Here is a 19,641-nt window from a genome sequence, read left to right as displayed (position 1 = left end):
TTCCCCTGTATTTTTTCAATGACCCCACCACCACAGGTCTTACCAGGTATGAGCCACAGTGAAGCGTCGCCTCTGGCGGATGCTCTTGTTGACCATCAGCTTGCGGAAGAGGCGCGGGGAGCTTCTTGGGGACAGTTTGGGGGACGTGGCGCCCCTCTTCCCTCCGACCACACCTGGGATTTTCGGAGGCTCCAGCTCCAGGTGCATGTGCTCCTTGAATGTCCGGATGCAGGAATCCATCTCAACGCTCAGCTCGTTGGAGGACATCCCTGCAGGCTGGGTTGAGTCTTTCTGTATTTTTTCAAATTCTGCCCTTTCCGTCCCAATTCAGTCACAAGAGCTGCTCATGTACACCTGTGTCCGTCCTCCTCTTGCCACAGAGAAGTTTACGCTGGGTTGAAATGTTGTAGCGGAAAGATTGAGGCTACCTCATACACAAACATTCACCCAGAAAAAAAAGGCCAGCTCAAACATACCCTTTTGTTGTTTGTGTTGCCTGTTCCTTACAGGTTTAAGGATTAGCCAGTCGGCAGGCGTGCCCTCTCCCCCTTTCTTTCCTTTGGCTAATGCACCGTGCTTTCCTGCTGGTCTTCTGTTCATCAGAGGTTCTCAGAGGAGCTTTACCCACAGTAGGGTCACATCAACTCCTTCCCGGAGAGAAGAATTCCTCTTCTCAACAATGCTTCTCTACTATTTCCCTCCTGGTCTTGCTGTCCGTAAAGCGCTCACCCCAGTGCTCTATCACTCTGCTTCTTTTTCTCTACGTCCCTGTGTAACTGTTGGTACCTGCCGAACACACACCTCAGTACCAGCTCTTTCTCTAAGTCCACCCAGGCAGCTTGATGTTGGAGGATCTCCCTTATGAAAGATTCAGAAGGGCTGAAAACTGCTGTCTACCTCCTCCTGTCTTGCTCTCCCCTCCATCAAGCACTGCTTGAATGACCTCCTCTCTCTGCAAACAACCCCCACTTCTCCCAAAGGCACTCCCGGTGTGGCACAGAGTGACTCCCACTATGCCGAGCCTCAAGTCAAATTTACCTTCACTCGCAGTTAGAGCGCTGAGCAGAGCAGAGCAGAGCACAGCATGCAGGCAAATGCTTCACTTGCTGTTTCATTCAGAATATACACAACGAGCTGAGAGCAGGCACGCAGCGAAAGCAAGCCACGCCTCCCCTGCTTTAGGATTGGTTGGTGGTTGTTGTGACGACAAGCAGGCAGGCACAGTAACAGGTCGTCAGATTTATTATTTATTTTTTGTTTAGCCGGGATTTGTGGTAATGTTGCTGATGATTTTGTGACCTTTCGTGAGGCAGGCAACTGGTGAGTGCAGGCCAAGAAAAAAATGGCAATTTGGAAGGGAGATAAAAGCAAACAGCTTAATGGGCATCAGTGAGGAGAAACATACACACTGCACCAAACTAATTCAAATAAACAGTCTAAAGCTAGCATAGCCTGTCCATAAAAGTCCTTTTGTAGTAAGAGGGCAACCACATATTAACTTACTACACACAGTTAATTCCATCATAATCTATCATACGTCTCATACATGTTCTATCTTTCACACACACACACACACACACACACACACACAAACACACACCTTTTACCAATCTATAATTCTATCTGAATGGAAACAATCCAACCATGAGAGTGTGTAGAAAGAAAGAAAGAAAAAAATGATAGAATTCCACACACACAAAGGGCTACTCTGAGTGAAGAAAAGAAGAGAGAGAAAAAGAGGGGCAATGCCCTAAAGGTAGAGACGGAGAAGATGAGGGAGAAAAATCCAAGAGGAACATCAGAAGAGGCAGAATGGCAGCGTGACGAGTGTTGGATATGTGAGCTCGTCTGCTCTGTGGACTGATTTGTTTTGGTTGTGAGTCACTGATGATTCTGAGCCATTGAAGCATGGAGTGCTTTCTCACAAAAAGCTTGCCAATAAAACTTTTGAAAATAGTCCTACTAAGCCTGTATATAAAGAAGAAAACACTTGTAGTAATATGATGCGTCATATACGAGTGTGCATGGTTTAGAATCAGCCAATGATGCATGGCATTCCCTGGCTCTTTCTTCTTCTTCTTCTTCTTCTTCTTATTCTTATTATTATTATTATTAGTAGTAGTAGTAGTATTATGTGTACCTTAATGTATAGTGAATGAGTGCTGTATGACTGTTGGTTGTCTCGGTTAGTCTTATGTTACCTGCCTAGTGAACAAACTTTCATGACACTGGAACAACCATGAGCATACAGACACGTCTGCCCAAGGATGAACCACATGTACATCAGAATGAATACCTTTTAAACACTTTTTGTGCTTACACAGCATGAGACATCTATTTCAGTTGGAACAGTTTACTTCTTAAACTACACCTTTTATGGCACGTGCTCCTAATAGATTCTCACATTCCTGGCTCCAATTCCTCTATGTGAAAGTTGTGCCCATTCTAAGCTAGGTTTTACTGTGAGACCATATCATCTTAAACTGACTGGTCTCTAGAAAGTCCTTAGAATAGATAAGATACATTCAAACGTCTGCGTGCACACATACCAAACCTATCACTGCATATGGAAAGTAGTTATTTTTACTAATTCTGGCATATTTACATGGTGTTTTTATCAAATAAACCACTAAAATAAAATAAAAAAATAAGTTATGGTCTTGTTGCTACCACTGCTAGCACTAGGAGTATATCTGCTGAACCTTTTGCCACAGTTCCCACTGTTGGTAAAATAACCGTTTAAGTCAAAGTTGAGGCTTCATTAGAAAACAGCAGCTCAAGAGAGGACGACAAACATGTTGGTGTGGGGCAGCATTCGTTGCAACTTTGATTGATCTACCCCATAACTGGACACATGCACACGGGAAGAGTTTGGAAGGAGAAAAAGCTGTGGACTTTGTTTGGGACAGGAATGTTTGATGCTGTGTGCGCAAAGGAGCAAAGCCTTTTTTTGCTTGGTGATAAGATGAAAGGTGTGCATTTTGCAGAGGAATGGATTAATGGGACAGTGATTAGCTGCATACAAAAGAAAACATTTACAAGCACCGTGACAGCATCGCTCATAAGAGAGCAACTGAAATAGCAGAAATTAAAAGTGAAACACTCTCAAAAAGATTGTGGATATGAGTGGTAGTCTGATGCAGGAAACGATCAGCTCATTTAGAACAGCTTATATGGTTGCAAAGTGAAGGCTGGCTTACACAAAAATGAGTGCCCTAATTTAGCTTAATGAATTAAATAGTGCACCAGTCGGCACTGCACACAGATCCGACCGACCATTCCTGTGCTGCGATGATAGAGCACTGATTGCCAAAGAAATTAAGGCAGCATTTGTGTCTCATGTCACATCATTTGATGTTCCCATTAGCAGCACTTTGGATGAAAGTACCGTACATGGATGCACATACATGATTGTGTATGTAAGATGCACATTCAACAGCCATGGAGATAAAGACAGTGTTTTGTTTTTTTACATAGTTGAACTCAACAGGGGAACAGATGCTGAGTTGATATGTAGTTCTTTACATGAGAGCCTGGGATAGAGCTGGGGTGGATGCCAATTTTCTGCGTTGCCACTGATGGAGAGTCTGTCCTGACCTGGAGAGAGAATGGACTTGTGACAAGACTTTAATGGAAGTTTCACTCAAGTCTAGTCAGTTCGCTGCCTTGCTCATCACTGGGAGTTGGTAGTGCAGACATTTGCTGATTAACAATGAACACAAAGTATTGAGCGGACTGACATTTTGATCAAATGGTGGAGCTACATTAAAAAGTTAAGGGATTACAATTAATCCTGAGGGTGATATGAAAATCTACACCAAATGGTGTGGCAATCCATCCAATAGTTGTTGAGACATTTCACTTAAACCCACAAATGTCAACCTCGTGGTGGTGCTAAGAAAAAAAGTCAGGGGGGCACCAAAGTCAGCAGGATTCATGCAGTGGTAACCACAAATGTCTGTTCTCTTATCTCACAGTTGTTAAGATATTTCAGTCCAAAGTGGTGGACGGACTGACTGTCGGATATGCCACTCCATTGGCATGGCTAAAAACAAGCTGGTTTCAGCATCTCAAATGTGAGGATTTGCTGCTTTTTCTTAATATCATTGTAAATTGAATACCCTTTGAGGTTTTTAGTTTTTTTAATTTGAAGATATCTCAGCCCAGTTAGTTGCAGCCCAAAGGCAGACGTGTAACTATCGGTAAGCAGGGTAAGCGGTGCTTACGGGCCCGGACCAATCAGGGGCCCACATCACTGGAAGATATTGATTGACAGCTGGGGCCCCCTATCGCATTTTCATTACTCGCGACAATCCCAACAGTCCCACGTGCACCCACTGACCGAGCGGGAGTGAGAATGGGTCAAATTAATTTCCTTGTTTCGGCTATGAAGACGAGACGTGTGTGTGACTCGAACATCTCACATTTACCAACAAAACGTACAGCGAAAGACCGTGCAAAACTTTTCAGACCATCCTTCCAACATGTATACATTTTAACATCAACGTACACTGTAATGTTTTTTCACTATAAACTCACTGAAGCTGCTGCTGTTTCAATACTGTGTGTTCTCTGCAGCGGGCGGGGCTGCTGCTCCATTTCCCCCCGCGACTGACGCGCGCACGCACACACACAATCACACACGGTGGATGCAGGAAAAACGCAGATGAGACGACACAATGACCTAAATTGAGGACAGCTACGCTCGTTATTGTAAGTGCAATAAGTTAAAGTCCAATAATTACTTTAGCAAGCCGTATGAATGTGTGTGTGTGTGGCCAGGATGGGAAATTAACTAACAATATAAATATCAACAAGCCACTGACAGTGACATACAGTATATGTTCATATTTGATTCATTCAATAAATTATTATTTTTTGTCTTAAATCCACCAGCCATTTGCATATTACACCAACATTTGCAGCATCCTGAGCCTTTTTGGTAACGTTCCTAGGAAATCTCAGCCCAGAATAATTAATTAATAGCTATAATTATTATTCTCCCCAAAAAAAGTTTCCTTTTTATTTTTAAAGAACTATACAAAAAAAATTGCAACTTTTTTTGCAACTTTCACTGTCTTCTGCAACTTCATTGCAACAAACATACAAAAGACATTGCAACTTTTATCGCAATGTTTTACAAAAGCTCCCATGAAATCAGGCATTTTGGGCCGCAACAATCTAAAAAAAAGGCCGCAAAATCCTGGAAGGACTGCTCTTGTGTGTTTTTTCATGTGTTATAGTGTGCATTCACCGGTGTTTTTTTTATTGTTGTTGTGGTGTGTGTAGGCTACTCCTGATTTTGTCAGTCATCTCATCTCTTATATGCTGTGTCTCTATGATCCTATCCTGTCCTATTCACGGTAGCCTACTCGTGGACATTGCGTCGTCATCACGTGCTGTAGTAGGGGGGCCCGCCTTGATAATCCTGCATAGGGGCCTGGTGTTGGCTCATTACACCACTGCCCAAAAGGCATTTTTGCTTTGCTGCACTGTGCACTGTGCACTTCTGCTTAGTCTGTGGTGACACTGGTTTTAGCTTCATACAGATCCAAGTAGGGCTCTTGTTCTGATACATGTTATGCCAAGTGCTTAAATCATTGTAGTTGTAAGAGGAAGCAGATGATAGAATTGATCAATCAATACCCTGCCAATTGTTTTTTATCTAATCTCCCTACATTGTTGAATGAGTATAGGGTTAAACATCTTATAAGAATCCCTGCCCTTCTAAGCCCCACCTGTCACTTTCCATAATGTCACAACATGCAAGGAAGAAGCCTGCCCCATGTTGCCTTAGTCTTTGGTCTCCCACAGTGAAAACCTAAGGAGGGCAACCAGAACACCCTTAGGACCTGTGTGTGTGTGTGTGTGTGTGTGTGTGGGGGGGGTCAGATGGAGGTGATCAGGAGTGCCTGTGTGTTATGGGTTTAGGTCTTGAGATGACAGCCCTTAATGTAGCATCTCCATCTCTGGTTACATAAATCCATCTTGTCCTTATTCCCTCTCACGCTTCATCGCTCTCAGAAAAGTGCAAAACATTACTGCATTGTGGCCCAGATTAACAGACATGTGGTCATTCACAAAGGTTCATGGGAAAACAGAGATAGAGGGGGGCAAACAATTTTTTATCCATATGAATTATATCCAAGCGATCAATGCAAATAGAAACAAAGGATTAAAGCTTATAAAATAGAAAACAAACAGTGAAAAATATGAGTAAAGGTACATGTTACATGTGGTTCGTGGAGAAATCTGAAACAGCTGGAAAAACACTTAACAAAGTGTATTATGATTTGAAGGTGACCTCTTGCTATTTCTTCTGTGTACAATCATGAACAGAAAGAGTGTGATGCTACAGACTTCTCCAAGGGATGTTTGAGTATATTTTAGCATGAAGACGGTTATCCTATTAACATCGCTCTCAACTCACAGCCTAACAGACTTAACTACTCTGACGTTTAATTCAACACATTAGGATAGGAGAGGATTGCCATGCAACACAAACTGACAACCAGAGTAGCCGAGGTAAATACAGATAAAAACCGATTATTTTCCCTCTGAACCAAAACTCTCCCAAAGCTGATGAAACTGTGGAGCACATGACTGCTCATTCCAAGGATTTAGCATAAAACTGGATCATATTTGACCATCCAATGTTCCACTAGCTAAGCTGTATAATCGTGCAAAATTATGTTGAAATGTTAGATGCATGTTGACTGTTGTTGTTGTTCTGGTGAAGCTGAGGTGAGCGGCATTTTCCCTCCCCATAGATTGATAGTAGTGTTGCACCAAGAGCCCCACCTATTCAACTAAAAAGATCATTTAAATTTACTCAGATAAAGTTACTAATAAGCTGCACAAAACGCTACTCAATTAGAACAGAATGAAGGAATTAAATGCTTTGAAATTAAAGTTTTGTTTCTATCAAAATTGTGTTAGTCCACTGATTTTCAAAGCTAAAGTCCAAGGTGGGTTAATACTTTTTTATGCATGGTATGGTTGGAACTGAATTGCTGGAAGTTCACATTAAGATAAATACAATCTTAGTGCAGAATGTGTCTAACTTGGTCTATGTACGTGCTAAAATGAAAAGTGTAAGATCCCATTTCTGCTTACTGGCTGTGCGGATTACTCACACCCACACCAAAGCCGTCTGGAACACCAGCAGAGAGAACAACACACTGCACAAAGAAAGTACACAGAGTGCAGACGAGTCATAATCTGACCAGTGTCATCCTGACCCAGGGTGAAGAATGAATCCAAATATAGTTTCAAATCAAATTTGGAGATGGATCTGAAATGACAAAATTCATTCATAATGGGAAATTATCTCATTATACATCACAGAGAGCACTGGGTTGGGCTTTAAATAGATACAGGTTTACAAGCACTCTGCACATACTTAGTATTCCATGTACTGGACGTGCAAGCTAGTACCAGGCATTATAATCATGATTTTGTCTTTCATGTCTAATATATCACCTAACTACAACAAAACTACAGTGAAACTACAATACAACCTTTTCATAGAAGTTAATCTTACAAATAATATATTTTACTGAATTTTACAACTCCAACTTCCTGTATTGTTTTGGGGGATATTTACAGATCAGAAAGTTACATTACAAAATGCTACAACATCTTACAGAACTCTATTAATAGGCTTACAGAACACAATAATGTTGGTGCTGGGTTCAAGCAGAATAAATCACATTTGATTATTCCCCTTTTCTCTTGTGTAAACACTACGAATGGCTATGGGTCAACTTTTGTGATGTTCATTTGGCATTTGTGAATACTAGAAGAAGAAAAAAATGCAGTAAGGCGAAAGCTGTAGTCAAAGCAAAATTCGCCTGCCAAAATTTACTCATGTATTGTGGCCAAAAGCAAAGGGGACAGTAAATAGCCTGGGGAGAGTTGTAAACAAATATACACAGAGTTGTTATTTAAGCAACTTTCTGTCAATAATTTTACTGCGAATCCCACATCACTGTCCTGCACTCACTATAGCAAAGCTGGGTTGTTGGGTTGGGTTGCATTTCTAATTAAATTAGCTGGATACATGGTTTAACGTACTTAGCTCTACCAGTGTATTGCCGTGTGTATTTTGTCCATAGACAATCGTTCCCAAAACGTCCCAGTTAGATAGTAAATACTGTAAACATACTATTTAATAAATCTTTATAATCATTGCCCGAAAGAACCAAGCAGGCCTGCCTTGTTGCACAATCCAAATGTTCCTCAAAACTTGCCATTTTCAGCGCGTAGCTTGTTAGCTCAAAGTTTGTTGTGGTTTCCCAAAACACACAGAGTTTTGCAAGGTGAGGGACATCCGGTGGAACATCCGTGGGCAACAGATGTTCTGGCAATTATTCAGGAAATGAAGTGTCGTCGATCCAGACTAGCTCTGTTCTAACTCTAAATGTCTCTGTCCTAAACATGCACAAGATACACTCTGACAGACACACTACTAGCAGTATTTTGAGTAGGTGCCGACTTTCAGTCATTGACACTCATTTACAGTTTCCTTCTGCACCACACTGGCTTTTCTTAGGCAGCACAACTGACCACATTAAGGCACTCTAAAACAATTGTGTACATCAGCAGGAAAAATAATTGGATCCCAAAATAACTTCTTGCTCCCTCCACCTCCTTCCAAACATTAATGAAAGCCCTTAAATAAATACAAGAGAAAGGGAGGATTGAGAGGAGACAAGGCGCACGCACGCACGCACGCACGCACGCACGCACGCACGCCTCTTCCAGCTTTAGGCTTCACTACAGATGGGAGTAATCCGAGTTGAGGACCTTCAGGAAGGTTCTGCTGACCCTGATGTTATATAGCAGCAGTGATGCCTGAAGGAGATTTAGTGTGATAGCTTTTTAAAAGACAGGAAGGCCAGGAGGGAAAAGCACACTAGGGGAAACATGTCTGCCTTACCCACCAGGGTTACTGACAACTGACACACACCACACCTGCTATAAAGTCTGCAGTTGTCTGAGCGGACTGTACAGCCACCAATAAACTCGCTGTTAACAAAAGGAATTAGAAATCATTGTCAAATTTGATCAAAATAAAACAGATATGGACATATGTTCAGATGAGTTACACATTACCACCACAAGTCTTCAGAAAAGCTTCATTGCTCGTTGGCATAGATCCCATAGATACTCTCTGTAACAATATATATTTCCTCATTTGGTGTTTTCATAACGGTGGTGGAGAGCACTGAGTAACCCACAATCTCCCACAGGTGTTAAACTGGTTTGAGGTCTGGTGACCGAAAAGGCTATAGCATATTATTCACATTGTTTTCATCCTCATCAAACCATTCAGTGAACCCCGGTGTAAAAGCATCTGCATTTATGTTTTTCTATTCATTTATTCAGCTTTTTCCTTTAATCTGTAACCAGTCTGTATGTGTGAATACATGTGTAAGCCCATCTAGTAAACCAAAATAACACTGCACTCTTCTGGTAGAAATAGAAATTCCAGCTCTTCAAGCATTCACTCAATGACTTCTTAATAAGCCGGACTTTCTGTTTAATGTCAGTGTACCAACTCTCATGCCTTTTATTCATTTCCTTAAAAGGTCCTTATTAAATGTATCGCCTAGATCCGCAATGATTAATTAATTAAACGATAAGTTGATCAATTATTGTGAAGTTGATTGTCAAAAACATTTTCACTGCTTCACAAATCTGAGAATTTGATGCTTTTGGTTTTCGGACAGTTGGTCAAATAAATTATAATAAGCATTTTTCACCATTTTCTGACATTTATTAGATCAAATAGATTTAATCAGTTAATCAAAAAAAATAATCAATAAGGAAAATAATCGTTAAAACATAAGCTTTTTGAAAATAATAAGATGGGTATGCCTACAATTTCTTTATCATATACAATAATTCTGTAAAATGAATGGTCACAACTGTTCTCTAGGCACTGCGGCATTGACCCTAGCACAGTAAGAATGTAGTGACCAAGAGCAGTGGGCTTGGAACCCCGAGTGGGGTCACAAGATACATTTGAGGGGTCATGAATTAATCAATAAGATAGGAAAGAAGAAGAAAAGCATTACTGCTATACAAAAAATACTTTTTTATTTTTTCCTGGGAAATTCAGGAGTTTTATCTTTTTAAGACTTGGGAATCACTCTGGATCACTCTTTAATTAATCTGCTTGTAGACATGTACAATCTGTCGCAGTCGGTCACAAGGAGGCATTACGTAGCCAAAAAAGGTTATGAGCAAAAAAGGTCACCAGGACAGGACACACACATACAGTACACATATACATACATACACTTCAGGGCAGCACCAATCAGGACTGATTAGCAGTAACCTTTCCAGCAGCTCTTATTTATCTAACTGAAGGGAATTAAACACAAATCCATTTAAAGTTTTAAAATGTTAACAAACACACACACACACACACACACACACACACACACACACACACACACACACACACACACACACACACACACACACACACACACACACAAAAATCAGGAATGATTAGCTAGATAGGTAAAAGAGCATCTGAATTTGACACGACAGGACGACGACTGGCCAACTGGCTGCCTGCCAAGAACTCGCCACTTGCTGTTTGTGTATGTGTTATCTGAAACTGCATGTTGTACCTGTTGCTGTGTGTGTGTGTATATGTGTGTGTGTGTGTGTGTGTGTGTGTGTGTGTGTGTGTGTGTGTGTGTGTGTGTGTGTGTGTGTGTGTGTGTGTGTGTGTGTGTGTGTTTCTACAACAACTGTGCTGAAGGCATAAATAATGAAACAAGACAGTCTCATATTAACATGCACTAATGCAGAGAGGGATACTGACAGGATTTCCAAAGCCCAGTCTTTGCTCAGTATGAATAAGGGATCCTTTAGTTTGCTATGAAATAATTTTGTCTCCAATGATTAGCCGTTCAAATTCCATTTAGTGTGAGCTTTTTGACTTCCTCACACTGTACATAAATTCCTCACATCAACACTGCAGGAAACTCTGGACAACAACTGGCCTTCAATCATTAGTAAGTGCTGTATATCTGATGTACCCAAGAAACCCAATATCCACATCAGCTAAAGCATATCCCTATCCAGTTACACAGATATTAACCACATAAGCAGGTATGCCTGCTGCCCCCTCCCCCTAGTATAGCATACAGTATATCTTCTTAATGTGTCAGCAGGGGAGCCTGTGCACTTTAATAAAAATACATGAATAGCACTGATCTCCACAGTGACAACATATATCACAATAATCTATATTAGTGGTGTCCCATGGTTGATCAGTGGTCCGTATGGATCAACACTCACAGTTTGCGGATCAATTGCAAAGCTTAACCATAATAATAGTGTGAAATAAATGTTTACTGTCGCTGTTACTTAAATTAGGTTGATACATCTCTATGGAGGGTTGCCATCAGGGGCATCAGACTGGGGGGTAAAAGGGGACTGAGTACCCACGGCCCTCATGTGAGGAGGGCCCAAAAAGACGCTAGAATGAATAGCTGTGGATGCGGGGAGGGGCCCATAGAAAATGCCTTTCTACGGGGCCCAGAATTTTGTGCTACGCCCCTGGTTGCCATGAAAAGATACAGGCAACGCAATTTTCTGTTCACGTGAACGGCGCATCTTAAAATCCGTTGTTAATATGGCACCGGTGCGCAGTATCAACCGGACAGAATAGCAACGCGGATTTCGGCGCCTCATTTCAGTTCTTTCTGATGCTCCGAAACTGATGTTAGAGGCAACAGAAGCATCGCTGCATGTCACGCAAGTTAACTTGGCAGCAGGTGACGTTTAAAATGCTGACAGCTAAACGGTGTAAAAGTGTGTCTGTATTTCACTGTAGAGGATTCCAACACCGGGACGTACAACAGTCTGTTGCTAAAGCTATGAACTAAAAGACACAAACTAGCACTGGTCACTGCTGTTGTCGGAAAAACAACACAAAGGTCGCGTTTTCTTAAAACTGGTAAACCTCGTGGTGCATTCAAAGAATTTGTAAAATACCCTTTTCTCATGAGTTTTTGTCGTTTAACAGCGAATTACTGGTGAAAGAAGTGGTTATTGTTAAAAGTTATTACATTTTTAATAAATCATTTAAATTACCCCCTTTTTTGTGCTCATCGAAAACTGATCCGATTTGTGACTCAAAACCGTGAGTTTTGTGATCCATTGCACCCCTAGTCTATATCCTCAACATTCCACTTCCGAGATTGCTCCGGTGCCTTTTCGCCGATGTCCATTTTCTTCCACTTTCTTTGTGTTGGAATTTTAAACTCCGGTGGATTTATAATGACTATGGTTAACTGCTCTTCAGATCTCTGCAGGGTAAATCCAGACAGCTATCTAGACTATCTGTCCAATCTCAGTTTTCTCTCGCACAACTAAAACAACTTTCAATGTACACTTCCACCAAAACACGTTCCTTCCGAGGCTGTTTTAGCTCTTGCAGAGCTTATTGCTGCCCATGATGATTGTGAATGGTTTAAAAAAAAGCCAATAAACCAGAGAATGTTTTTCTCCCATCCTGGAATGCTATGTCGACTAGCATGACCCTCCTCCGCAGCATGTGGAGGATGGTCTGGCAAAGCAAGACCAACTTCTCAGGAACTAAGAAAAGCAGCCTGATGTTTAGATCGATTGTCCATTGTGTTTTACATTGTGTCATAAACAATGGGCTTGTTCTGCTGCCACAGAGCTTGTTGTGTTTTACTGGCTTTTATTTTACTGCCCACTCACCATTCAGGATCAACTGGCGTGATGTCTATTCTGGGAGGGGCTCCAAAGGGCAAGGACGTTGGCCTGGTCATGATTTCGTCATCAGGTGTCCGCGACCTCTCCCCCTGACGCCATGACAACGGGGGAAGCTGCAGGTTGCCAGAGAAACGGCGTCGGCCACGGCGCAGGTCAACACCCAGTGTGCAGGATGGAGATGTGAAAGACTCACTTAGGCAGCAATCTTGAGGCTCTTTGCAGTCCTTAGAAGAGAAAGAAATGAAGGAAGAAGTATGTGAAATGTAGTGTGAATATTCATTTAGAGTCACATAGAGAAAGACAAGTGGACATTTATAGAGACACAATAGAATACAATATGAAAGGAATAGTGCAGAACTCAACAAACAAGTTTTTCTTTAATTTCAATGAAAATCCTGTGTTTAAATGTCTAAACCATAACTTTTTTCTCCAGCTCATCAACGGTTTTCCCACTAAGGGGCGCCACAAGCCTGTTTCTGACTAAAGATGGAGCTGCAGTAAAGCACTACACCTCAGACTCTCTGGTGACCCATTACAAAATATTTATATGCCTGACACCTCTTCTCACTTTTCACAACCTTAATCTTAAAAAAACAAAATCTGCATCATAAAGTGGAGTCTATTTTTTATTTATTTTTTCATCACCATCACATTGTCTTCACACACATATCCCTCCTCCAAAACCTCTACTCTTCCCTTCCGCCTCATTTACTGGTTTAATTTCTCTTGTTAGCATTTTCTGTCTGTAGCAAACTAATTGCAGGGCATAAATGGCATGTTTATTTCTCAGCTGCACAGTCTAATGTACATGCAAGTCTGAAGGGCATGATCAATCTTGTCTCATTAGCGTGCGTTCATAGTTCTGAAAACCAGGGCTGTATTTATTTAGCATCTCAGAAATCATCATCAGTTTGACAAGGATTAAAAAATACCTCCTTTATACACTTTCAAAAAGGAATAGCATTTCTCACGTTTTATAAACAATTATTTTTTTTTATTTTTTTTAAATCAATGTATTTCCCCTTTTTTACATGGTTATTCAAAAATCTGTTAACCAATATGGTAGTGTTCTTTTTTTCCTAAGGCTACCCTTAAACTACTCATAACCTGCTTGTCAAATATAGGCTGCTATTTATTTTATAACTAGAGCTTTTTTTTTTAAAAGACACCTCATGTGCTCAAAAAAAAAAAAAAAAAAAAGCAACAAACCGAGGCATGCAACATGCACAGAAGTCACCTGCACTTCATGTAGCATATAGCAGATAGTGTCATAGTAAAACAAAATATACTGTATCATAAATACAAAATCTGTGTCATCTTGTTTGTCTCTCCTGGTTGACCTGATATGAGCCATTTTCCCCATTCCCTGTGTATTTCTTGTGACAATATATTACTTTTCTTTGTCTTATGTAACAGTATATTAAATATATTTGGTGGTTGTTCAGACAAATCAAGACATCTGAAGATGTCACATTAGGCTTAATGAGAATAGTGAGAATTGTGCTTGACAATTCTGACTATTTTCTGACGTTTTTTAGACCAAATATTACTTGAGAAAATAATGGCCAGATAATTTGATCCATCCATCCACCCATTAGATATACAAGCTTTTCCTCGAGGGGGTTGCGTGAGGGTTGGAGCCAATCCCAGCTGACATTGGGTGAGAGACAGTGACACATAGAGACAGACAAGACCAACCTCCACTCCTTGTTGATAGTGTAGGAAACTTCATACAGTAAAAAGCTGTATGAGGTAGAAGTGTTTTTACTCCTGGTCCTATACTGTACAAGTCTAGTCAGAGTTGGCAGTAGTGCAGAGAAAAAATAAACGACCAAATAATTTGCCCCGATTCTATTTTTGAGCTTTATACCTTCTGGGTCTTCAGTAGTAAGTCCTTTCTCCAGTGAACACAGCCTCCCACTCTTAGTCGAACAACAGCTCTTCTTGGCCATTTGCCTTCCCCCGCTTACTCACGGCAGCTTCTCTGCTTTAACAAACTAACTACACATTGCCAGTGATCGTGATCGGAAGCAACGATCGAAATGAAGTCTTGCTTCACACTGAATAAGACAAATGTAGCTGACTCTTAGCAGCATGGGTGGTGACTTATTTCTTTCTGTTCAATTAGTGCTAATGGTAAACAAGGATACTGAATAGCAGACTCAATTTGCATGTCGGTGGTAGCTAATACAGCAGATGCACTTGTGTTGTTTTGTTATAAAAACGCAATATACGCATTGTTTGCCTCCAGCCATCCATTGCAGATTACAATTTATGCGTGAAGAATGTTAATGCAGATATTTTTCAGTTGTACTGAATAAAAATTAAACTTCTTGTATTTCAGTGTGACACTTCATCTGTTTTTTTATTTAGCCGTTGTCTACTTTGGTTTTTGTACTTGTTCCTATATAATGAACACTTGAATTTCACCAAGCTTGGTAGTAAATGCTTTACATGCTATTTGTCTCTGTGAGTGCTGCTGTTCCACAATTCGGTACCAGAAACCATTATGCTCATATTGAATTATTGTACTTGCATAAGCACTTTAGATTTGTGCTGTATAGCACTGTGTTCCGTGCATTCACTGGAATTGGGTGTCTGCCATGTGTGGACTCCGTCTTTGACTATTTTTACTGTGCATGTATTCATTGTGTAGGTTTTATTTTGTGCCCATACTGCAAACCAATTTCTCTCAGGGATTATAACGTTAATCAATCAATCACTCGCTCAATCAATCAATCAGCCTGCAAATACTGTGGATTTGAGGTTTGGCAAGACCGTTTTTTGTGTCTTTGCTGTTATGTGGCTTGTTTTGCATATTGCTGTAAATAGTACTTTAATCATCTTCATACTCTTTTCTTTTCTTTTCATCTTATTAAGTCAAAACTTTAAGCTTTATATTAATTAAAAATCTACAAGTGGAAAGTAGAAACTTTATAAAAACACTCCATTATTCAGAAGTAACCACCAGGAAGTGAATACTCCTCAAGTCAACCCCTGCACAAACTATTAGCATGTCCTGCCCTCTAGTGGCTTGAACAGACATAATTAAGATTTTTTTTTAGTTTTTTTAATTTAGGTACTGACTTGATTCATAGATTTGAATTTTCCCAGCACTACTTGGTACTTTATGAATTTACTCTTTTAGTCAAACTTTAAGCATGATTTGGAATGTTTCTGATGTGCTTGATAAATAGTGAACCTGTCAATTATTGTAATTTCTCGATTTATGTTTAAAGAAGCATTTAAATATGTCAATAATACATGTAATGCTGTTATTTAAATCCAATATTCTGGCTCATTCTTTGTTGAAAACACAGCTGAGAGACAAATCAGCTTGGTAACTGTGGTTTAGAAGAGTATACAGTAAATACATGGCAACCAGAAGAAATATGTAATGAAATACAAAGCAGTTAAAATGTGAGTTAAGAAATTAAAACAGGCTCTGCTGCAGTGCCCTCTTTAAGTATAACAAAAGAAACAGAGAAAGGAAACCATTGCTTTCCTTCCTATTGTCATGAGTAAAGAAGAAGAGGCAACAATACTTTTCCTTGACAGCTCAGAGAGGAGATAGTGTGGTGGAAAGGCAAGGACAAAGTGAGATATGGGAGGGATAAGAGAGAAAGAAACAAAATTGCATACAACACATAAGGAATATGAGAGCAGAATTGAGGACACATTCATAAAGACACAGATGGAGCTCAATATAAAGTGGCAATCATGTCTCAGATCAGATAATACCCTCACCGTAGCAATCACACTGAACAGAAATACAGACATACAACTGCACCATGCTGGGCGCCTGCCAATGGCTGAGCCATTGTAACTCTTAAAAAGGCTTTGAAGCGATAACCGTTTCCATATTTTTGTAATGGATTCATTTGTTTTAAGGTTTCAATAAATCAACTTCTTGTATCAACAGCAACTTATCGAAACGTATCGTCGCTGTCAGGCAGAAACCTTGTATGTCCATGGTGAGTCTTTTTTTTTTCCTCTTTCATAAATCAATGCTATTGGTCACAATTTATGTCTGTCTGTGGGTTTTACAAATATTTAAACAGTGACGAGGTGATTTTATCTGACTCCGTCTGAGGTAAATAGCTCAATAAAATGTTTTTTTAAATGAGCCTTTTTGTAATTTTCTGAAAAACAACGATTTTGGACATACAAGGTTTTAACCCGACAGCAACGCTATTGTAGCTAATTTATGGCCAATGCAGAAGCCACCATGCTTAACAGCTCTATTATATTATGAATCATGATTTCTTGGAAAGTGTTACTCTGAAGGACATCATGATCGCACAATAGGCTAACCATGTGAGTCATTTCTCATTTTCTTTACAGTTGGGAGGTAGTGGAACATTTGATTGACTGAGAAAAGAAAGAGACGGAAGTATCTGTGATTTGAAAGTGATAAACCTATTCAAATGGTCTGACTCATCAGACTCAAACCTGTGACAAGGCTTTTAATCACCTAATAGGTTGATAAATGCAGAGATGTGACTACAGCTAGAGTCATTTGCCTATTATACTTTGTACCTATACTTTTTCACAAATATCAATTTGGATTGCATCAGTTTTTAATTTGCAAATCCATCGTTAGTTTGTGTGTTAAATCTTCCCAAGTAATTAGTACCTACTAGCTAACATATTACCTCTTCAAATCTAAACAAGTCATATTAGCAGTGTTACAGTTACAGCTGGCAGTCACTGGGTGTAAATATTCACTAACAACTCATTTTTTAAGCTGTTCTTCAAGGTGGTTTTAAATGGCACAGCATTATGTTGAAATGTGTTTCCAATATATGTTGTCCACCAGTAGACAAAGACTTCAGGCTAAATTCTCACCCATCATCGTCATCTTTTTCTTCCAAAAACAAAAACAGGAATCTGACAGAGAAATCATTTTGCACAGTAAAAACTGAGGTAGGACTGCTGCTAATGCTAACTAACCCTTCCGTCCATGTATGCTACCTGCTGTCCGTGTGTGTGCAAGGATGGGTCAGGTGCAGAGAAGTCTGTTAGCAGCACAGCCTCCATGGCCTCTGCTTATTGGTCTCTTTCTCACACACACACACACACACACACACACACACACACACACACACACACACACACACACACACACACACACACACACACACACACACACACACACACACACAGACCTCAGCTGCTGGATAAGATTAATACAGAGACAATAATGTACCTTTTGTTGTAAAATGGTGCTGCGGCTCCTTTAAGAGAGCTCCGTGCATGTGTAAACAAAAGAGGGGGGCAGAGAAAAAAAAGGAAGGAAGAAAGCAGACGGGGGAATGCGACCGGAGCAGAGTTGGTTAAATAAGTTAAGTTTTGTACACAGTGTATGAGTTCAAAATAAAACTCCAGACTAAAAGCCAAGCTCATTCTTTCGCTCACCAGTAACGGGATTTTAACCCCGACGTTATTTACCTTGTAACGTCGGCCCTGGAGGTAACGAGTCTCCCCTGGTTTTCCTGACTACGGTCGGGAAAAAGAAGCAATCAGGAAAGGTTAACACTGGCGACCACGAAGGGACCGACAAAAAGTACAACAAGAGCAGCAGTGGTGAGCATACACTGAAAATAACCGTGAGATAAACCGGAGGAGTTAGCATAACCGTGCCTGCTTCTCTTACACTGATGAGAAGATAGCCAAGATGGCAGGCTCCAGTCAGCGTCTTGCGGCTGAAAGTAAACACATGTTCAGGGAAATGACCAGCTACTCCAACCCTTCCATGTCACTGACTGCCGTGGATGAAGTGGAAATAAAAACCGAATATTCGACCAAAAAGAAGACAAAATAACCCATTCTTTCTTGAGGAAGAGACTGATACATTAACACAGAATGCAAGTGAAATAAGCTATATCCCCATTCAACCATTGAAGTTATCAGACACTAATCCATTCAAAAATGATGTGTTAAGAGACTGTGGGACAGACGTGCGCTGCAGAGACCCATGCTCACACGTGCATACGGATGAAGTTTGTAGGCAGCCGGCAGTGCCATTAGCAGCAACTGTTGCAATGCCCAGTACAAACCCCTTTGGCCCTGCTCACCCAGGGAGTTTCATTCATAGCACTCCTGTCTCCTGTCATCCCCATGCCTTTCAGGCTCACAGTGGCACACACCTGGCTGTAATGCACTCAAAGACAATGACCCTGGTGATACATTGCAGCAAAATGATAATCCAGGAATACAGATTGAGCCCCTCTCCCCAAGTGTGAACAGCGTAAATCACGTGTTTGCTGGCCCAATCCTACACGTCAGCCTTCATCTGAGAGTGAGGATGACTACGATTACAGAGAAAGAGTCCCCACTCTACGTCCCGGCCAGTATGATGGCACCACACCGTGGAAGGAGTTCCTACACCGATTTGAGAGCTGTGCCAAGGCAAATAACTGGACTGAAAAGACTAGGGCTGTCCAATTAAAGTTTTGCCTAGTTGGTGCAGCAGGGGCAATCGTCCACAGGAATCCACGGTCACATCAGTGGGACTACAGCCGCCTGGTGGAGGAAGTCGAAACTGCTTATGGCCCCTCTTCAGAGCATGCTGCTGCAGTGGCTATTGAACTGAGACAGCGCGTTCGCATGCCAGACGAGGCTCTCCATGAGTTACGAGATGACATATACGGCAAAGTGTCAGTGGCTTACAGCGACAGGACCGAGAAAGAGCAGGATGCCATCGGTGTTGAAATCTTCACTCATGCAATAGGGGATAGAGATTGTGCAGAAGTTGTTGGAAAAGCGGCCCCACACACTAGCTCAAGCTTACGACATTGCCCGTCGCTATGAGACCACTAGGCGAGCAGCATCACATGTCACCAGCCTCATGCATTCAGGGCTACACAGCCT

At 41.0% G+C, this 19,641-nt stretch overlaps 1 protein-coding gene across 2 annotated transcripts in view; it reads right to left on the bottom strand.

Annotated features, from left to right (window-relative positions):
• Positions 1-19,641, bottom strand: part of pde4ba (phosphodiesterase 4B, cAMP-specific a) — a 202,403-nt gene that overhangs the window by 132,097 nt on the left and 50,665 nt on the right. For both annotated transcript variants that reach the window (XM_028588407.1, XM_028588408.1), the window contains one exon: positions 12,754-12,992. In XM_028588407.1, the coding sequence (XP_028444208.1) occupies positions 12,754-12,992 (239 nt within the window). The remainder of the gene's footprint in view (positions 1-12,753; positions 12,993-19,641) is intronic.

Source organism: Perca flavescens, chromosome 9, assembly GCF_004354835.1.
Source record: "Perca flavescens isolate YP-PL-M2 chromosome 9, PFLA_1.0, whole genome shotgun sequence".
NCBI lineage: Eukaryota > Metazoa > Chordata > Actinopteri > Perciformes > Percidae > Perca > Perca flavescens.
This window is presented reverse-complemented; position numbering and strand designations above follow the sequence as displayed.